This window comes from Pelmatolapia mariae, linkage group LG5, assembly GCF_036321145.2.
Source record: "Pelmatolapia mariae isolate MD_Pm_ZW linkage group LG5, Pm_UMD_F_2, whole genome shotgun sequence".
Classification (NCBI taxonomy): domain Eukaryota; kingdom Metazoa; phylum Chordata; class Actinopteri; order Cichliformes; family Cichlidae; genus Pelmatolapia; species Pelmatolapia mariae.
The window spans coordinates 27,809,749-27,829,068 of record NC_086231.1 but is presented as its reverse complement, the minus strand read 5'-3'; the positions used below and the strand labels follow the sequence as shown (position 1 = coordinate 27,829,068).

General features: G+C 40.6%; 1 protein-coding gene across 12 annotated transcripts in view; it reads left to right on the top strand.

Moving 5' to 3' along the window:
- The window catches only part of magi1b (membrane associated guanylate kinase, WW and PDZ domain containing 1b), a 141,311-nt gene that overhangs the window by 67,441 nt on the left and 54,550 nt on the right, over positions 1-19,320 (top strand). For 11 of the 12 annotated variants that reach the window (XM_063474585.1, XM_063474583.1, XM_063474584.1 and 8 more), the window contains exons 3-4: positions 15,165-15,284; positions 17,525-17,767. In XM_063474585.1, the coding sequence (XP_063330655.1) occupies positions 15,165-15,284; positions 17,525-17,767 (363 nt within the window). Of the gene's footprint in view, positions 1-9,725; positions 10,243-15,164; positions 15,285-17,524; positions 17,768-19,320 lie in introns of those variants that run through there. The other variant, XM_063474587.1, reaches the window with a different exon arrangement.

The following is a 19,320-nucleotide window of genomic DNA, read 5'->3' as shown; positions in this document are numbered from 1 at the left end:
GTCTTGAAAATTATCCATGAAGACATGCCTCAGTATCTTCTTGGAAAATGTGGACTAGCCGGCTAGCTTTGACATGAGAGCATGTTTATTGTGGAGACTGAGGGAAATGCTTTTGTAATAGCTTCTGCACAACAGTTGGGTCTAAGACTGTAGCCAGATTTCTGAGGCAGGCCCATAATCCGTGCTGCTTCCTTGTCATTTTCCACCAGCTACATACAGTATTCTTTAAACTGGCACCTATTTAATCAAAGCAGATGCTCTAATATACCACAGTGAATCAACAAAATGTGGCCCGTTTGAAGGAAAAACCCCCTGAAAACTAGGCTATAATTGCCTTGTGTGTGTGGTGCCCCCCCTCTTTATTCTTGTCTTGTGTTTAATCTACCAAAAGCTCTTTTATAACAATTATGGAATTTTTGTAATGAGTTTGACTAAAAAATAAATTGTCTGGATATTGACACAGTTATAAAGACAAACCATAGGCACTTAGGTTTATGTGTTTAGGTGTCTTGTCTAGTTGATTGGAAGAGTTGGAGACTAGTAAAGAGGGCTACATATAAAGCAGGGGTAGGCAACTCCAGGCCTCGAGGGCCGGTGTCCTGCAGGTTTTAGATGTGTCCTTGATCCAACACAGCTGATTCAAATGGCTAAATTACCTCCTCAACATGTCTTGTAGTTCTCCAGAGGCCTGGTAATGAACTAATCATTTGATTCAGGTGTGTTAACCCAGGGTGAGATCTAAAACCTGCAGGGCACCCGCCCTCGAGGCCTGGAGTTGCCCACCCCTGGTATAAAGGATTTTGTCTCTGCAGAGGCTACATAAAATCAGCCTCATGTGACCTCAAGACAATGATATTTGACTATGAAGATGTTTTAAAAAGATCCTGGTGTATCGAGTTTTAAGGACATGAACTTGCATGACCTCTCTAACCTGCTATTCATTGCTGCTAGAAGATAGCGGGTCAAGAGTTCATTTGCAGCTGCTAGCATACTATGACTAAAAAATGACCAAAATCTGAAATGTTTGGTGTAGATTTTTAACCAGAATGCTTTTTAGTATTAACTGTTACCCCCATAAAGATGACATCTGGCAACCTCCCCCAAGTTTTGGCACATAACTATATATCAGGGGTGGGGAACTCCAGGCCTCGAGAGCCGGTGTCGTGAAGGTTTTAGATGTCACCCTGGGTCAACACACCTGAATCAAATGATTAGTTCATTACCAGGCCTGTCGAGAACTTCAAGACATGTTGAGAAGGTTATTTAGCCATTTAAGTCAGCTGTGTTGGATCAGGGACACATCTAAAACCTGCAGGACATGGAGTTCCCCCACCCCTGATATATATCAATAAAGTTGTGGTTTGACTATACTAACTTGTGAAGCAGCAATGAAATAGGACCACTCTGTTGAGAAAAGGGACAGAAAGGTTACATCTAGCAGGAATCTGATGGGGAAAGAGTTAATATTGGTAGCATGCAGTGTATTATTCTCAGTAGCCAGGCACAAACAATGTCTTCTCTTTTACTTGACGCAAAATATAAGCGAATCCTCTTTATCCTTCACATCTGGATTTTGGTATCACTGGTCATTTACATAAGTGCTGTAGCCAAAAGGAATTAAGCTGTAATTATACTTCTGGATTGTATGACATCATCAACATCAGAGCAGCAAAACAGATTTGGGCCTACGGTTGGACTCGGTGTGAGACTTGAGGAGAACCACAGTTCTCCACCATTCAAACCCGAAACAGGAAGAGTTTTGCCCGACCACACAAGCTGCTGTTATAACTGCCAAGTGTACTGGAGACAGAAATCACAAATGAGCAGATCAGAGACTGGGTGGAGCCTGTGGTCTTAATCAATGAACTGGAGAAGTGATGGAAGCAGAAAGGAGTGATGGAGGGAATGGAAGCAGAGGGAGTGAACATCACAAGTCCCTGTGGATTATCCAACGAGTCGTGTCATGAAAGTTTTAACCAACTTATGCAGATAACAGCTTCTGCTCTACTCTAGCTCATACATACAACCTGGCATGCATTGTGCCTTGTATTGTGTCTGTGTGTGTGTCTTATCACTTGTAGAAAAACAACATTTTGTCCAAATATGCTGTCAGAGTTTAGGAGTGGCGCCATTGTCTCCGTGTCAGTCACAGACCACTTAAAATGCACTGTTTCAAATAACTCCTGTCCTGAGTGACCTGAATGCCAGCACAGAAGCCGAATAAGAACAGCTGGCTCTATTAATAGAACAATTATGATAATGAATCATTGCCAAACACATTTATGATGGCCTACTTTTCACTCACAGCACTGATCACTTCAGTGGTGAAAGTGTTGAAACAAACAATGATTGTTTTAATATGCTGCTTTTATTTCTAAATCCAGAAACCCACGAATCTATGAATTGCAATGTTTTCTGCCTCACCTTGTATGTTGTTTCTCTGAACCTCGATGTTTGAATGACATTTGTTTTTTAGGTCATACTGGTCATTCTGTTGACATAGTGTGTCTGTTGATATAGTGTGGGCATACCCTGAAGTGCCCCATTACAAAACTGATAAGTTATTTTCAGCACCAACACAGATTAGTTGGAGTCAATTCGACAGTTTCCAGTAAAAACAAAAACAAAAAAACCAAACCAAAACAACAACCAAAAATACAAAAATCATGCTGTCAGTTTTTAAAATGACTCTATACAAAAAAAATTTATTAAATGTATTTTTTCATGCTATCTCTACGTGAAAGAACCCTTTGCATGCTTCCTAAACCTCTCACCTGAACTGCTACAGCCTGCAAATACACTCCTCTGTGCCTGTCTGTGGCACAGTATCCTTTACTGATATATCTGATATCTAAACAATTGCACTGAGTAAAAAAAGATGGCTTTATTGTTCTGATTGATCAAAAATTATTTTATTTTGAAAGGGTGTGTGTGTGTGTAATCAAATATATCATGGTTTTAGATAGATGCTGCCAATTTTTTATACAGAAATTGCTGCGGTGTGCACACTATTGCTAATTATAACCATACAGTGTGACATGTGTGCATTAACCCAGTTCATGTTGCTTTTTTAACAATGCTGTTACGTCATCAGCAGTGACAAAATAACTTCTGCGAAATGCTCTCTGGTGTGGCTGTTGCAGATTAGGCAGGTATTGATCACGTGCAAAAACATGTTTAAAAAGTTGGCACGTATGCGGCAGTAATTTGTTTTGGATGTCGTTGTGAAAGAATTCATTAAGAAATGCAGTTTGGACAGGCTTGACCGATATGTCTTTTAATTCGAATATCAGGTACACAGTAATTGTTTGGAACAGTTTTTCAAGGTTAGAACTATTATAATCGTGTTATTTGGATACCCTGACCTGGGTCACTGCTTTTTTTTTTTTTAGTTGAACCTTATATTTCCATGGTGACCTTCATCATCACCATCATCTAGAAAGGCTCAAACCCTGAGATTCGCACTAAGAATCTTCTTGCTGTAAATCTTTCCCCCTTAATGACAACATTTGAAGACCCTCCCATACCTTTTATAGATATATCAGTAAAGGCATGATTTAATGATCATTAGAATAGTTTCAGTTTTTCCAAGGGTAGCTGCAGAGGCAGAGACCATAGCCCTGAAATATGACGGAAACTGCTTTTGGGAAAAAAGCTCAAGGGTTACTCCAAGTTAGTAAGTAAGTAAGTAAGTAAAACTTTATTTATATAGCACCTTTCAAGATAAAAATCACAAAGTGCTTCACAGAAGCTAAAACCTAAAAATAAAAATCAACCAAAAGCAAGTTTAAAAAGATGAGTTTTTAGCTGTTTTTTAAAAGCGACCACTGAATCCACAGATCTCAGGCTCAAAGGGAGAGAGTTCCACAATCTGGGGGCCACAGTTACAAAAGCTTTGTCGCCTTTTGTTTTCAGCCTCGTGTGCTGGACAGCCAGCAAGCCCTGGTCACATGACCTCAGGGACCTGCTGGGAATGTATGGATGTAAAAGTTCACTTATATATGTTGGTGCTTGTCCGTGCAGAGCCCTGAAAGTCAAGGTCAAAACCTTAAACTGGATTCTGAATTTAACGGGGAGCCAGTGCAACTGAATCCGCAGGGGTGTGACATGGGAGTACTTGGAGGACTTGGTCAGAAGCTTTGCAGCAGCGTTCTGAACAACTTAGGGGTCCAAGGGGTTAAGAGTTAAAAGACCAGCTGATAGTAATATCAAAGAAGTATATTTCAGCCTGGTTCTTTTGCCTCTTTTTAAACCATGACAGCTTAAAGATTTAAGCGAGCTGAAGATGCCCTAATGATTATTGCCAAACTAAAGCATCAAACTGAATCAAATAAAGATGTCAAGGAGGGCGACTTCCCAGCTCCCAGCTATGATGACAAAGTCATCCATGGAGTCAAGCCCTGCGTTGTCCTTGTGGAAGGAATTAAATGTAGGTCACCACCAAAATGAAAGGCCCAGCCTCAGCCTGGGGGGATATGTGCCCAGGGTCCTCTGTTGCTCTGGGGGAATGCAAGTGTAGGAAATAAACAGATTTATCACAAGTGGCTATTTTTAGAAGCTGTGTGCATGCCTGTAGAGCCTCCTACTTCTTTTTCATCTGCCTTAATGCCATTGTGTTAAGAAAATATGGCTAAGATTACTTTTATGTCTTTTACTTTGTCACTGACTGTCATCTGACTCAGTTGTTGCCCAGCTACTGACTACTAGAACACCTCCTATGTTAGGTCTTCTGTCTCCTATATAATTCATTAAGGTTCAAGTCCTCATAGACTTCTGTCCTTCATAGTGTTGTGGAATATGTTTCAGTGAAGAATAATTAAACAGTGTTGTCATGCTCTTATGTCATTGTACTCTCAAATCTAACTGAGATATCATCCACTGACTTCTCAAATGTTGCTAAACCTAGTGTCCAACCTCGTATCCAGTAAAGTTAGAAAAAAACTACACTAAATATAATTAAAACTGAATGTAGTGTTTTATAAAAATACCCCAAAGATGACACTTCACATGTACAAGGACACCGAGACATTGGTGAGGTCTGGGGCAGGAGTGACAAATGGATTCAAGGTGGGGTGGGATTACGTCAGGGATAGTCTCTGAGCCCCTTCTTGTTTGCAGTGGTGATGGACAAGTTGATAGATGAGGCCAGGCAGGAGTCTCCATGGACTATGATGCTCACAGATGACACTGTGATCTGTAGTGAGAGGAGAGAGCAGGTGGATGAGAGCCTGAAGAGATGGAGACATGGACTAGAGAGAAGAGGAATGAACGTCGGTAGAATACATGTAGCTGTGAGTGTGAATGAGAGGGAGATGGGTGGAACAGTGAAGCCGCAACAAGCAGAGGTGGTGAGGGTAGAAGAGTTTAAATACCTGGGGTCAACCATCCAAAGCAATGGACAGTCCACAAGGAAGGGTAAAGAAGAGAGTGCAGGCAGGGTGGAGTGTGTGGAGGTGAGTGCCAGTGCTGATTTGCGACAGAAGGATGGCAGCAAGAGCGAAAAAGAAGGTTCACAGGATGGTCGTGAGACCTGCTATGATGTGTGGTTTGGAGCTGATGGAGGGAAAGGATTAGAAATGAGTACATCAGAGGGACAGCTCAGGTTGAGCAGTTTGAAGATAAAGTTAGAGACGCAAGGCTGAAAGAGCAGAGGAAGACTCGTGGATGCGGTGAAGGAGGACATGCAGAGGGCTGGTGTGAGAAAGGATATTAGGGATAGGGTGAGATGGAGACAAATGATCAAAACAGCAGCTATTTGGACATTTTAAAGCTGATGACATTAATAAGCAACAGGTCAGTAACAATAATTGGTTAGGTTGAGCTTTTTAGAGGTGAAGGTGTTGAAGTGTTCACCATGCTGTGAAAGACTGCCTCGTCAACAGTTCAGTCTACCATGCATATTCTCGAGGAGGTGATTAATAAATATTATTAAATATGGCTCTCTCAAAATTGGACTCAAACATATCACCTAGTTTAATAAGTTGGGTTTCCCCCCTCCCAAAAAAAAGATTATTTTTTTTCCCCAATTAAAACACGAGTGATTTATAAATTATTATAAAACATTTGATTCAGTCTCCACACAGTGTCCCAACTTTTTTGGCAACTTGGTTGCTTTGGGGAGATGATCCCTCAAAATAGTCTACCATCAATTAAATATGGATGAGCTGCTTGGATTTCTCTGGCACTAGTGTTAGCTGTGCTGGAAGTTAGTGAGATCATTATATCAGTTTTTTGTTTTAGAGCAGTAAATCGTAAGGTACTGTATGCATGTTTTGTTTGATAAGTAATGAGATTCCATGTAAATTCTTAGGCCATGTATTTGTGAAAGAGACAGTTATTGTTGGTCATCTTGTGTGAAGTCTGATTTTTTTTTTTTTTTTTTTTTTTTTTCCCCCCTTTGGTATGTAATATGTGTCACCATTAAACATCATATTATTGTTCTCCTCGTTGAACCAAAATATGAACCTTGAACACCCCGGTTCAGTCTGGATAATGGGACATTGGCACAAAAGGAGGCAGTCTGATATTGATCTGCTGTAAGCCGAGTGACAGTTTAGACAAAGTGGGCAGACCAAGGTCACATTGAGGGTTGTGGCTAGTTGCTGTCATCTATTGATTGTGGTTTGAAAGACGTGCACGTGTAACATTATGCCCTCGATTGCTGATAAACCCGATTCTGCGAAATTCTGATTAATACTAAGGTCGCTAAAGTGGTCACCGTTCGCTTGTTTTGTAAATACATGAAACTTCAGATGCTCAAGAATTATGGTTTTGTTTACTTTTACTTGCCAACAGACACATGCATGTGCAACCCAGATCTTTACACTATCAAAATAGCTGATTTAAAAGCAATATCAACAACTTTTGAACACTGCATCATTCAAGAAAAAGTTCAAGAGCAACTCAAATAACAAGCCCTGAAATTTTATCTGTGATAAATTCCTAACTTATAGGAATTTATCACTAAGGTTTTAGCAACTTTAATATAGTGAAACTAGGGGGGGGGGGCATATACAAAACTTCAGCTAGTATCAGTAGTTTTCAGTGCAGCCTTAAGGTAGACAACACTGGAAACCTGACAGCACTTAATTCAATTCAAAATTCAATTCAAAGCACTGACAACAAAATTGTCAGAGCAAATATCTTCCTAAGTGTTTACAAGGAACGCTGACTAATGTTGAGTGTTGCAATGCTACGAGAAAATGGCAATGGGCTGGTTTTGGAGTCAGGAGCTGGAGGAGTTGCTGCAGGGAGGAATGTGGAGTCTGAGGGTATAGTGGAAGAGGGATATTAAACATTTCAGGATGATGACTGGGAGGTCACAGAGTTCATGAGCTTATCTGCCTATGAAACCTCTAACTGTAATGCTAGAGGAACATGGAGAAAATGGAAAGAATTACAGGGAGTGTTTCTTGAATGAAGAGCAGAGTGATCTAGTTTCGTTGGTGATGGGCTGTGTAGACCCTGAAGCAGATACTGTTGGAGTGAGTGAATACGTTTTTGATCGTGCCTATTAGAATGTAGTAAAGTTCAAAGTCAAAGGGCTTCAATGTTTTTGCTGTAAGAACGTGCAGTCATTTCGGTTAATTTGACACTATCTGAATGTGGCGGCTTCTTCGCTGAATGCACACCCTAAATACATTTCTGGAAGAGTATGTTAGGAAATTTACACATCACTTTCAGCACAACACATCTGAACACTATCCCATTAAGAGCTTGGCGTGCACAAGATAACAGCTGTGCTCATGTGTCTTGTCTTGATATTCGCAGCTCACTGACAGAAATGATTGATTTAGAGCACAGCAAAATAAAGAAATGACTGCTTTCTATACTCTCTCACAGTCTCACTTTGTCCAAACTGCCTTCTTTAGAGATTAATCTAATTTTTGTTCAGAAGGCAAAGATGAACGTGTTATCAACGCTGGTGCCTAAATGCAATCGAATACAAACATTGCCACTTGTTTCCAGAAATAGTTCCTCTGAGTTTACAGTGGTCCCTCGTTTATCGTGGGTGTTACCTTCTAAAAATAACCCGCGATAGGTGAAATCCGCAAAGTAGCGAACTTTATTTTTTACAATTATTATAGATGTTTTAAGACTGTAAAACCCCCTCACTACACACTTTCTACACTTTTCTGAGACAGGCATCGAAATTTTCACACGTTTCTTGTTTAAATGCTCTCAAAGTTCAAACCAAGTCCACTATTATAGAATGAAACCAACGATCAAACCCTGATTTCAGGTCCAGAACATGGGAATAGAACAGCTGTGAGAGAATTAAGCATTAATGAATCAATGGTACGGAAGTAGAGGAAGCAAGAAGAATGAGTTGAGTAAAGTTTGACTTATCTGACTGTTTGGTTTCACTTAATGCGCTTTATAATCCTTTGACGTCAACACTGTTGTGTTTGTTGTCTTCTGCTAGCAAAGATTTATGGATATTTGACAAGCTGGACGCATTCTGTATTGTACAGGAGACACGGCACGAGATTGATTGAAAATGGTCTACAGCCGATCAGGATGCAGAACACAATGCGCTGTAAAAAAAACAAAAAACAACAACCCCCTCCCAAAAAAGTGCAAAATTGCACCAGAAACAATTGAAACAGCGAGGGACCACTGTATTCCATACCTGCTGCACCAAACAGAAGAAACCAAACAATAGGGAAATAATTGCACTCCCTGATGCAGCAGCATCCCTGTGTAGGTTAAATTAATCCCGTCATGAAGACAGCATCGATTCATATCTAACAGAAAATGACTGGTTATATATTTGACTACAGACAGTTGAGCTGTCAGTTATAGTTGACTGATCCATTTATTAAGTTTATGGATCCATTCCCATCAAAAAATACAAAATTTGAAATCCTCAGTCATAAATTTGGTATCAGAATTAAGGTGCCGAGGTTTGACAAATCTGACCTCGTGCATTATAGGTCAGATGGAGTCCTATGAAATCTCACAAACGACAGATGACACTACTGAAGATCGTTATAGTGAAAGTGACACATGTCTGATTGACAGAATGTCCTCACTTTGAAATGATTGAGAAATTCAGTCTGAAGGGGCCTTCTGTTAGCCAGGAACAATCGTATACCTGAAAATGGTATTTAACCTTTTTTTTTTTTTAACCTCAACGTACAAAGTGAAGTTTGTCACTTGGTTACAATTAGGTTCACAGTTTATAAAGCCAGCCATGGCCATGTTTGATAGTGGACGTGATGTTGCCAACTGTTGAGGGTGGCAACATTAAAAATCACAGAAGTTTTACAGGCCTTGCTTGGAACGTTTTTAAATACTTAAAAGGTAAGCCAATAATAAATGTGTTCACGTTTCATTAGCCTTAAAACTTCCTTTTGTTGTGCTCTCACACAGTTTAGCACCTTAAGTTGCCATAAGCCATGTTTTGATCCAATATTAGTTAAAATCATTAGTACCATGCCCTACACTTTTATTTATTTTATTTATTTATTTTATCGAATTTTTTTGGTGGAAATACCTGTTCTAGTTTGGGTGCCATGTTGAATGTTTGCCTCATCTGAATGCTTTCAGTATATCTTTTCTGTCTCCCTTTTTGCTTCTTGTCTACCTTCTTCTTTTACTTTTCTTAATTATTTGGCCAGTAAGTTAAGGGGCATCGAAGCAATATGATCACTGACTTTTCAAAAACATTTTTTAGCAAAGGTGGCCAGTATCCATTCTACCCCACACCCAATAAGTACAGATGTGCTGAATTTAAGTTGCTCTCCTCGTAGAGTCTGATCCGATCACCATAGGTGGTACACGGCTTAGACAGGGCAGTGCCCCCTCTGTAGCTGTTATGATAATGAAGCGGTGTTTATGAGTGTATGTGTGTGCTGCAAAGGAGATCGTTGTATAAAGCTCCATTAGGTGATTACCCTCCACCCACACCCCCGTTATCCGTAGACCATGCCATTTGGTGACACCTCCCTCCCCACTGTCTGTGTGCGGGCACTTACATATGTATGTTTTGGCTGGCAGAGGGGGAACAGCTGCTGATTATGACAAGGACACTGAGTAGGAAGTGTCTCCTTCTCAAACCTGTTTATACTATTACAGGCCAAAAGGTGTGTGTGTGTGTGTGTGTGCATGTTTGCCATTCACATATGAGCCAGAAGACTGCTTGTGACTGTGGGTATCTGAGTCAACCTTCTGCTGGGCTCAGCTTGCTGGTTTCTTATCTGTGGGAAGGAACAGACAAGCGGACAGGAAGGAATAAAGGTTAGGCACAGCTCCATATGTTCACACAAGCATGCGCAAAAAGTCTTGATCCTACACAAAGTGGTTTGTTTTACCAGGAGGATATGCAAATGTATTTTTATTTTCTTTATTTAATTAAGAAGTTTAATTGCGATCAAGATCTTGCTTGCAAGTGGGCCCTAAGTTTAAAAAAAATACTGCATATAACTTAATGGCCACTTTATTAGTTACATCTTGCAAGTACATGTTTGGACCCAGTTTTGCTTTCAGAACTGCTTTAATTCTTCATGGCAGAGATTCAACAAGATGCTGGAAATGCTCCTCAGAGATTTTGATCCATTTTGATATGACAGCATCACACAGCTGGTGCAGATTTGTCGGCTGCACATGCACGATGTGAATCTCTCGTTCCATCACATCCCAAAGGAGCCCCGTTTGATTGAAATCAGTGACTGTGGAGGCCATTTGAGTGCCGTGAACTCACTGTCATGTTCAAGAAAGCACTTTCCAATGATTTGCGCTGTGTGACATGGTGTGTTATTCTGCTGGAAGCAGCCATCAGAAGATGGGTCAGTTGGTACTAAGGGGCCCAACGTGTGCTAAAAAAAATATCTCCCACCCGATTGCACCAGCAGTATGAACCGGTTGCTTTCGTGTTGTTTATGCCAAATTCTGACCCCAGCAATGTTGCAGGAGAAATCGAGACTCATCAGACCAGTCAACGTTTTTCCCATCTTCTCATGTCCCAGCCCATGTGAATTTGTAGCCTCGGTTTCCTGCTTTTAGACCATCTGGTTCATTTGATGTTTTGCAAATTCAGAGATGCTATTCTGAATACAAAGAGTGAAACAAGTCATTATTTAAGCCTTCCTGCCAGTTCAAAACAATCAGGCCATTCTCCTCTGACACCAACAAAGACTTTTCACCCAGGGAATCACTGCTCATTAAATCTTTTCTTTTGTAGACCATTTTCTGTAAATCCTATAGATTGTTGTGTGTATGAAAATCCCAGTAGATCAGCAGTTCCTAAAATGCTCACAAGAGTTCATCTGGCAGCACCAACCACTTAAATCACCTCTATTCCCCCATTCTGACACTCAGTTTTAACTCAGGCAGGTTGCCTTGATTATATCTACTCACCCGAATGCACTGCCATGTGATTGGTTGATTAGATATGTGAATTAAAGAGCAATTGAACAAGTGTAATTAATAAAATTAGTGTACATATTTCTAAACAACAATCATACACATATTAACACACAAATATAAGCTCTAGTGAAAGCACTTTCAGGTAATGGAGAAATTAAAAACCAGCAGAGCTTTAAAGCCACACTTTTTAAAAAAAACACATTATTTTTGAGGCTGTTGACCTGCTCTGTGTGCAGACATGCACACGGACCCCTGCTCTCACTATGGGCAAGTGTTTTTTCTTATTATAGTACCGCTTCTTTTACTCCATTTGCAGTAGTAGCAGTGATAGTTGCCCTTGTAGTGAAGTGTCTGTGAGGACAGGTCTGAATACCCTTGCGTACTTGTTAATGTAGAAAGATTTAACATCATCTTTAGATGGTTGTCTTGGTTTTCAGTCAGATATGCCTTATTATATTTTCACGAATCACAGCAGAGAGCCCTTTGCTGAATAAAACTAGTCCCAAGCCTCCGAGCTGACCCTCCAACACAGGCTTATTGGCTTTCTTGCAGCTTCACCTAAAATAAGTGTTAGCTCAGCTGTGCGAGATTAAGGTTGTTAACACACTAAGGCTACGTCCACACTAGCTCGGATAGATTTGTAAAAAGCGTCTTCGTCTGAATACGCTCCGCGTCCACACTAGCGTGTTCAGTCGTTATCACAGAGTTGTGCGTCCACATTGAAACGGCCCAAAACACTCACGTTCCAGTCCTGCGCATGCGCAAAAGCGAGTGAGAATTAAAGAATTTGAAGAAAAGCTATCTGGAGCATGTACAAACTGATATTAATCTTTTTTTAGGGCTGTCAAAATTGAGAGCAATCAAAACAACTGCTGTATAATGCCCTCCGCTATCTTTGTTTAACAGGTCACATGACTGCATCACATGACTAAAATGCCTCATTGTTTTAAAAAGTCTGCGTTTTCGAGTGTCCACACTGCAACGGTGCAGCTCCGTTTTGAAATGTATGCGTTTTCGAGAGCGTTTTCAAAACGCTGCCTTTTTCCTTGAGGAAAACGCTGTCTCAGTGTGGACGGGAGGCCAAAACGGAGAGAAAACGATACGTTTTCAAACAAAAACACATTAGTGTGGACGTAGCCTAACACACTGATCTCATATAAAATTAAAAACCTTCTAATCGGTCTGTCGAGGTTGTGTTTGGAGGTTGAGGTTATGTGTTCGCTTTTAGACCTTTTTATTCTCACTAATTTTATAAATGGATTGCTGATGAATTCTGTTCTGTTCTTAAAAAGATGTCAATTCCTTCATTTTGTTGTGTACAACCTCTAATGATGGCTGTTGTATACATATGTTTTGAAGCTATCGATATTAGGTAAGGTATTTGGGATTGACTAGTCAGAGCCACTGCATACTTCAGAAAAAGAAACTTGACATTGCTTGAAATGTAGTGTTTTGCAGACTTTGCACACAGTTAGTCGTAAGTTCAGTATTCAGGGGAAGTGTGGCAGTATCTTGAAGTGGGATGCAACACGTTAATGGGTAGTGCTCAGTGTCATGCAGGAATGTGAGTTGAACAGTTTAGGCGAGCAGCTTTATTGATGCTTTCCAAAACTGACCACAGGAAGTACCATTCAGAGGATTAACCGACTGTGCGTGATGTAAATGCTGGCGTGTCATGCCTTACATCGTGCATGCTTTCTCTAATGGAGCCATAACTATGTGGTTCTATTTTTGACAAGGAAGTTGTGAAGCTAAAGGAGTCGTCACTGGAAAACAAACTTCTTTCTCTCACAAGTTAGCAACTTTCCTGCCCACATTGTATTATTCCTCTCATTAGCAGAAAGTCAGGCCCGGGATGCTTGTTAAATGACTTAAATGTTTCTTTTCTTTCCTTATAAAAAAGAGTATTTCATTGCTGTGTGTGTCATACAGTTGCAGGCTGCAATGCTTTAAGTTTTTTGGACAATGTTTTTGATGCAGTGGCAGCAGCTCTGAGCTACCAGCATTACAGTGTGACTGCCAGTGTCTTACCATTTTCCCTTGATCATCTTCCTGAAATGCTAATGATGATTTTTTTTTCTCTACATAACACCCACCTACCCAACTCAACTTGTGAATACGCTGAAACCATTAAGCCCCAAGGCAGCCAGCTTTAGATGAACACCCTCACAACAAATCTCCGAGGCTTCGTTGTGTGCACCAGTAGCTGGATTACATTAACTCTTAGCACAGTCGCAGGAGTCTCTATGCTCGATTCTCAACCTGTCTTTCTTGCTCGTACCATTCCACACTTTGGTCAATGGAGCTTTTGTGGGGAGGGGATATTGAATTAATTAGGCCTATAGCGATAACAGTGTCTTAACCCTGGGTGTAAGCCAAGGCTCTGCTTTTTTTCCTCCCTTTTTTTTTTAACACCCCCTTTGAAACACTGGTCACAATTCTTCCTATTTAGTTTTCTAAGAGCAGCACCGTCTAAATGGAGTCGAATCAATGGCCGCTTTTGTATGCGAAGTGAACTGACAGTCGGCTGGACACTCTGGCTTGTCTGAACACTCTTTACGGTTGACATTCGGCAAAAAAAAATTCTGCCTGGGAATGCGCAAAGAGCGACTGGTATCTGATTGACTTTAAATCAATTTCCTCTTGGTGCACAAGCGATTAGATGTTTGCAGGCGCTACTTGTGAATTCTGGTAATGCACAAGAAGATTATCCCTGTCTGTGTCCTTCATACAATGGCACATAACCGTGATAGAATAGGCGATATACTGTAATAGATGATTGAGTTGATGCACGTCAAGAATATTTGTATAAGAGATTCATTATCTTCAGACGTGGAAACCATGTCTCTCTGTGTGCATTGTATGCTTGCTCGAGTTAGGATGTGCGCATCTGTGATTTATCACCAGTGTCACCAAACGTGGCTGCAGTGGGAGCCTCTCCCCATATCCTCACACATCTATTTTTACCAGCTTATTGCTTAGCAGCCCACTGGAGACAAAATGATTGCAAGATAAGACAGATCGGGAGATGGAAGAAAGGGGTTTCAAGGGAAGTAAGCAAAGCAGGGAAAGCCCTCTGCTGTCACTAAATAGAAGACAAAGATATTTTGCCATGGGCACTGGATGCTTTTATTTGTGCCAGAATAATTCGATTTTTGGAGTAGGATAAAATCAATTAGGTAGAGAGTGAGATAACACTAAAGAGAACTTCAGAGCAGTGCGTACAATAGCGTGGAAATCACATTAGTCAGGCAAACATTGAATGGTTAAATAGAAACACAGTGTTTCATGTGTAAAGCTGTTTACCGCTGGTGCCACACCGGCCAACTGTCTGCAGCCATTAAAGGCAAGTGCTAGAATTTCACAGGCTGCATGCCAATTCAGAAACAGACATGCACACTCCCATTCCACCCCGGCACATATGGGAGGCTCTCACTGAGGTGCCACTACAATACTTCACACCCCACCCGAGAAATAACATCATAGCAGACAATTGATAATCATCCTTTTAGGCTCTGCTGTTTGCAACTCGCTCTGCACCAATTGCTATGGAGGCTTCTAATGCATGTGGATATATATGCATATCTTAAACGAGAGGATATAGGAACAGAAAGATGAGGATTATGGGGAGGAAGGTGGAACAAGTGTGTGTGTGTGGAAAATCCCAAAGGGTGCACATGGCAGTTCATTTGACATCATAGCACTCAGATTCCCAAGGTGATGAAATGTCACATAATGAAATGGGGAAAAAAAAGAAGTCGTCTAACTTTACGTTTCTCTGTTTTTCTGTCTAGGTACTACCCGTGCCCCACGTGAAGGAGAAGTTCCTGGCGTGGACTACGACTTCCTCTCAGTAGAGCAATTCCTGGAATTGGAGAAAAGTGGGACCCTCTTGGAGATAGGAACATATGATGGTAAAGTAGAAAGTTTGCTGTAGTTGACTCTTCTTGTTGGACCTTGCCAACTAAAAGGAAAAAAAAACACCCTCCTGCAGACACCTGGACAGGTGGATCTTAGAAGTAGAACCAGCAGATCGAGCCTCCCATCTCTACCAACAACAATGTATACTCTTATATATTGTACATATATTTATTACTTTCAGATTTAGCCATTCTATATTTTGCTTTTTTTACGTTATTGTATTTTTGCACAACTCTGTTGCTTGTGAAGCTCGCACACAAGAATTTCACTCTCATGTACTGTACCAGTGTACCTGCACATGTGACGTGACAATAAAAGTGATTTGATTTGATTTAAACAAACAGGGTTTAAATCACTTTAAAACCTGCTGCTTGTATTGTATTAGAAGACTCATTTTGTAGTTAGTTTGAGCTTTTGCTATTTTTATGAATCAGCGACACAGTGTAAAGGTGTGAAATTAACTGAATAACATTTAGATACCGTACTGAGCTAACAGTTTCCTGGAAGAGATACAAAGGCATAGGCGTATACTTCTACACAGTACATTTGTTCAACACAGACCCATTTTACAAATCTCAGACACAGCTCTCACTCTTATTCTGAGTGATAGTTGTCCACTAAAGTAGGTTAAACAAACTGTAACCTGTCTCAGAAGAGGTGTTTCTGCTTGACTGGCAGATATAACCTTTACCTTTAACAATTACTTAAACTTAATCATGCATTCATACAGTGTTAGCAAGCACTGTAGTAGTCCCTGCAGGTTTACTAGTAGTTTGCCCCAGTGCGAATATTCTGATGTTTCAAATGTCTCGTTTGGGTTTACTAACCGGGCACAATAACAAGTTTGTGACTGAATGGTAAAACACTGTTGTTTTTGAGGCGTTTAAAGAAGTATTTGTCTCAGAACACAAAATTTGTGGATGTCAATTTTTTAATTCTTTTTAATTAACTCAAAGGAAGGTTTTGTGCAGGGACTTTGCTGCAAGTTACTACAGTAACTGAGCAGTTTTCAGTTCTTTTTTAAACTTTATTTCCACACAAAGATATGCCCGTAATGAAACTTGCAGAGAGCACAAAAGCCTCTGTGTCTTTACTAAGCAGAGGGCACACACAGAACTCTGCAACATGACAAGTCAACTGTCATGTAGTTTGCTTTTCCCATCATATCTATTACATAATGTTTTGAAATGCCTGTCAAAATACAGTTATGGAACTCAGACAGGTCTGAAGTGTGTGAGAGTAAAGTCTGAAGCTTGGTTAGGATCTAAAATGTGGTTCGAGACTGCATATAGTAACTGACAACTGAAACTACAGTATGTAACCATCCGTCCACCTTCTTCAGTCTAGGCATGATGTAAACCTGGGTGTTTTGCTCTTACAGAAAAGCAGAAACATTATCCTCTTGAATAATTCCATCATGTTTGACTGCAGGTTTTTCGCTATTATTATATCTTCACGTCTGATAATGTAAAGTTCAAACTATGAATCATCTGTAACTCTATCGGCTTCTAGAATTTAATTATTTCATCCTTTAGGTCTGTGAGCACGGTTGATTAATTGTACTCAAGCCAATGCAAAATAATTAGACTAGCTCAGTATAGCTTATTTATATTTTGGAGCAAACACCATTCGCTCATTAAGACTGTGGCTTTAGATGCTGGTCTGCAGATGGTACAGTCTCTTTACCTCTGCGTGTTTACTCTTTGGATGAGCATGAGTGATTTTCTGTATGTTTGAATTTTTCAGTTAAACCAAAATGTTGCACTTGCACTGAGGAAATGGAGAGGATTTTTTATGGAGGAAAGCAGGTGCTGTGCATGTGTCAGAGTATCTATTATCTGAGAAACTGGTGCTTAAGGTTGACTTAGAAAATATCAGCCTAATTAAGCTATAGCAGTAAAAAGTGATTTGAGAAATAGAGTAACTGTTTAGTAAAAAAAAAAAAAAGGGGGGGGGGGGGGGGTGCTTGTGAAACTTTTTTGAGATTAAACACAAAAAAAGAACAAAAGCAGTTTTGCTTTGGAGATTAGCATTCTCCCACAGACAAACTCAACTTGACAATTTGCATACAAAGACTGTGACTAAACCCCCTTCAACACACACACACACAAACACACACACTTCACTCACACACAAAAGGCCCTTCGACCCCTCCTCTTATGCCCTCCCACTACTCTTTTCTGTGTCTTTCTGATCCCCGCCCATCTTCCCTTCTGCCTCCTTCATCACCTAGGTAACTATTATGGGACACCCAAGCCACCAGTGCAGCCCCCCAGTGGGAAAGTGATTAGCAGTAGTGGTAACAGCGGTGATGCCCCACTGCCAGACGGGCTCAGCAGTAGCCTGCCGGGCTCACAGCACTCCACTCCCCGACGCTCCAAGTCCTACAATGACATGCACAATGCTGGATTAGTGCCTGGAGAGCAGCAGCAGGAGGACGACGAGGACCTCCATGACATGAACAGCAGCTTTACAGGTACGTGCGGAGGAAGGAGAGGAAATCGGATGGGCGGAGAATCTCTTATAAGTTTAGATTGACATTCGAGTAACATTGAGCATTGTATCACCATGATTTTGTGCATTGAAGAAGCACTCTGCTGTTTGCTTTTAGTGAAGAGTACAACGGCACGTGTATAAATGACCATGTATGGCTCTGTCAGGACGCTGCCATGTTGAAGAAAATAACCCTCTGCTATAACACAAATGTATAATAAGAGCCACGGTTTAAACCATCTGCAAAGTTACATTTACTCAAGTCAGATTAGCAAGACATGAGGGAGACTGAAATGAATAACTCTAAATGAATAACAAATATAGTTGGTTAAAATTTTAAACTGATGAGACGAGAATATTCCATTATTGAGTCATGAAGGGAACACTGACAGAGCGCTGTTTTTGCGTGTACACTGAGTACATTAATACTTGATTGTTTGCTGATAATGCTCCTTTACATAAATTGGTGTTAGACTTCTGACAAAATAAGATCTTTTAAAGCATCGCAAATGATTTTCTGTTCATTTTTATTTCATTTTAACTCCATAAAAAATTATTAATCTCAAAAGTGTTTCATGGAGGAACTGATAATTGATTTCTATCCAATATAGTATTGAATACTATATGAGTGGAGCCAGAAAAGCAAATACTAAATAAAATAATGTGAATACCAAACCTACAAAGCACAGTTGATTTGCCCGCACTAACGCCTTGGTAGCTGTGTACACAAGCTGTGGCACCACACAGTGCACTTTCATCTTCTCTGGCCAGCTCAGCACAGATGTGTGTGTCCTTCTCTCAAGCAGGGTGTGAGCTTGGCACCTGAAATCAAAAAGCAAATGGTCACTCAAGATGCGTGTAAGCCATGTTTTGAAGCCAGGTGTTAAGAGCAGCATTTTTGTCTCACATTCATTTGAATACAACTTTGGACAGAAGATAAAAGAATGGACCCAGGAGGCTGGCAGCAGACCCAAAGCTAAATTAAATTTGCCTGCTTTTCACAGAAAAGACCCAAAGTGATACATCACATCTGACACTTCTAAATGCTTATCCGCATTTTCAAAGAGATCTTTCCTCTTTCTCACACTTTGCCTGTAAACAGCTAGCAGCTGTGGTTGTTTTTAACCCCTCCTTGTTTCGTGGGACTCACCGCTCCTTCAGCTGATTTGGACACCAAAGCAAACAGACCCTGCAGATCAGCCTGAGAATCACTTTCTTTCACTCTTTTATTTTGGAGGGGAGAAGCGGGGGGGAAAAAAATCATTTGAGAGCTGATGGATAAAGTGGGAGGCGAATGCAAGTGGAGAGAAGGTAGCTTGAAATTAAATAGAAAGAGGGAGTGACTGAGAAAGAGGGCAAGTCTAAAAAAGAAATGACTGCAAAGGGAGAAAGAAACAAGCAGGGGAGGTTTTTATACTGTGAAAAAGGATAAGCTCAGAAAAGAAGTAGGAGAAAGCACAAAAGAAGTGGAGAGAGAAAGAGCCCTTTGCTGTGGAGAGGGGCTGCAGAATACAAGAACTTCTTTGATTGGTGAGT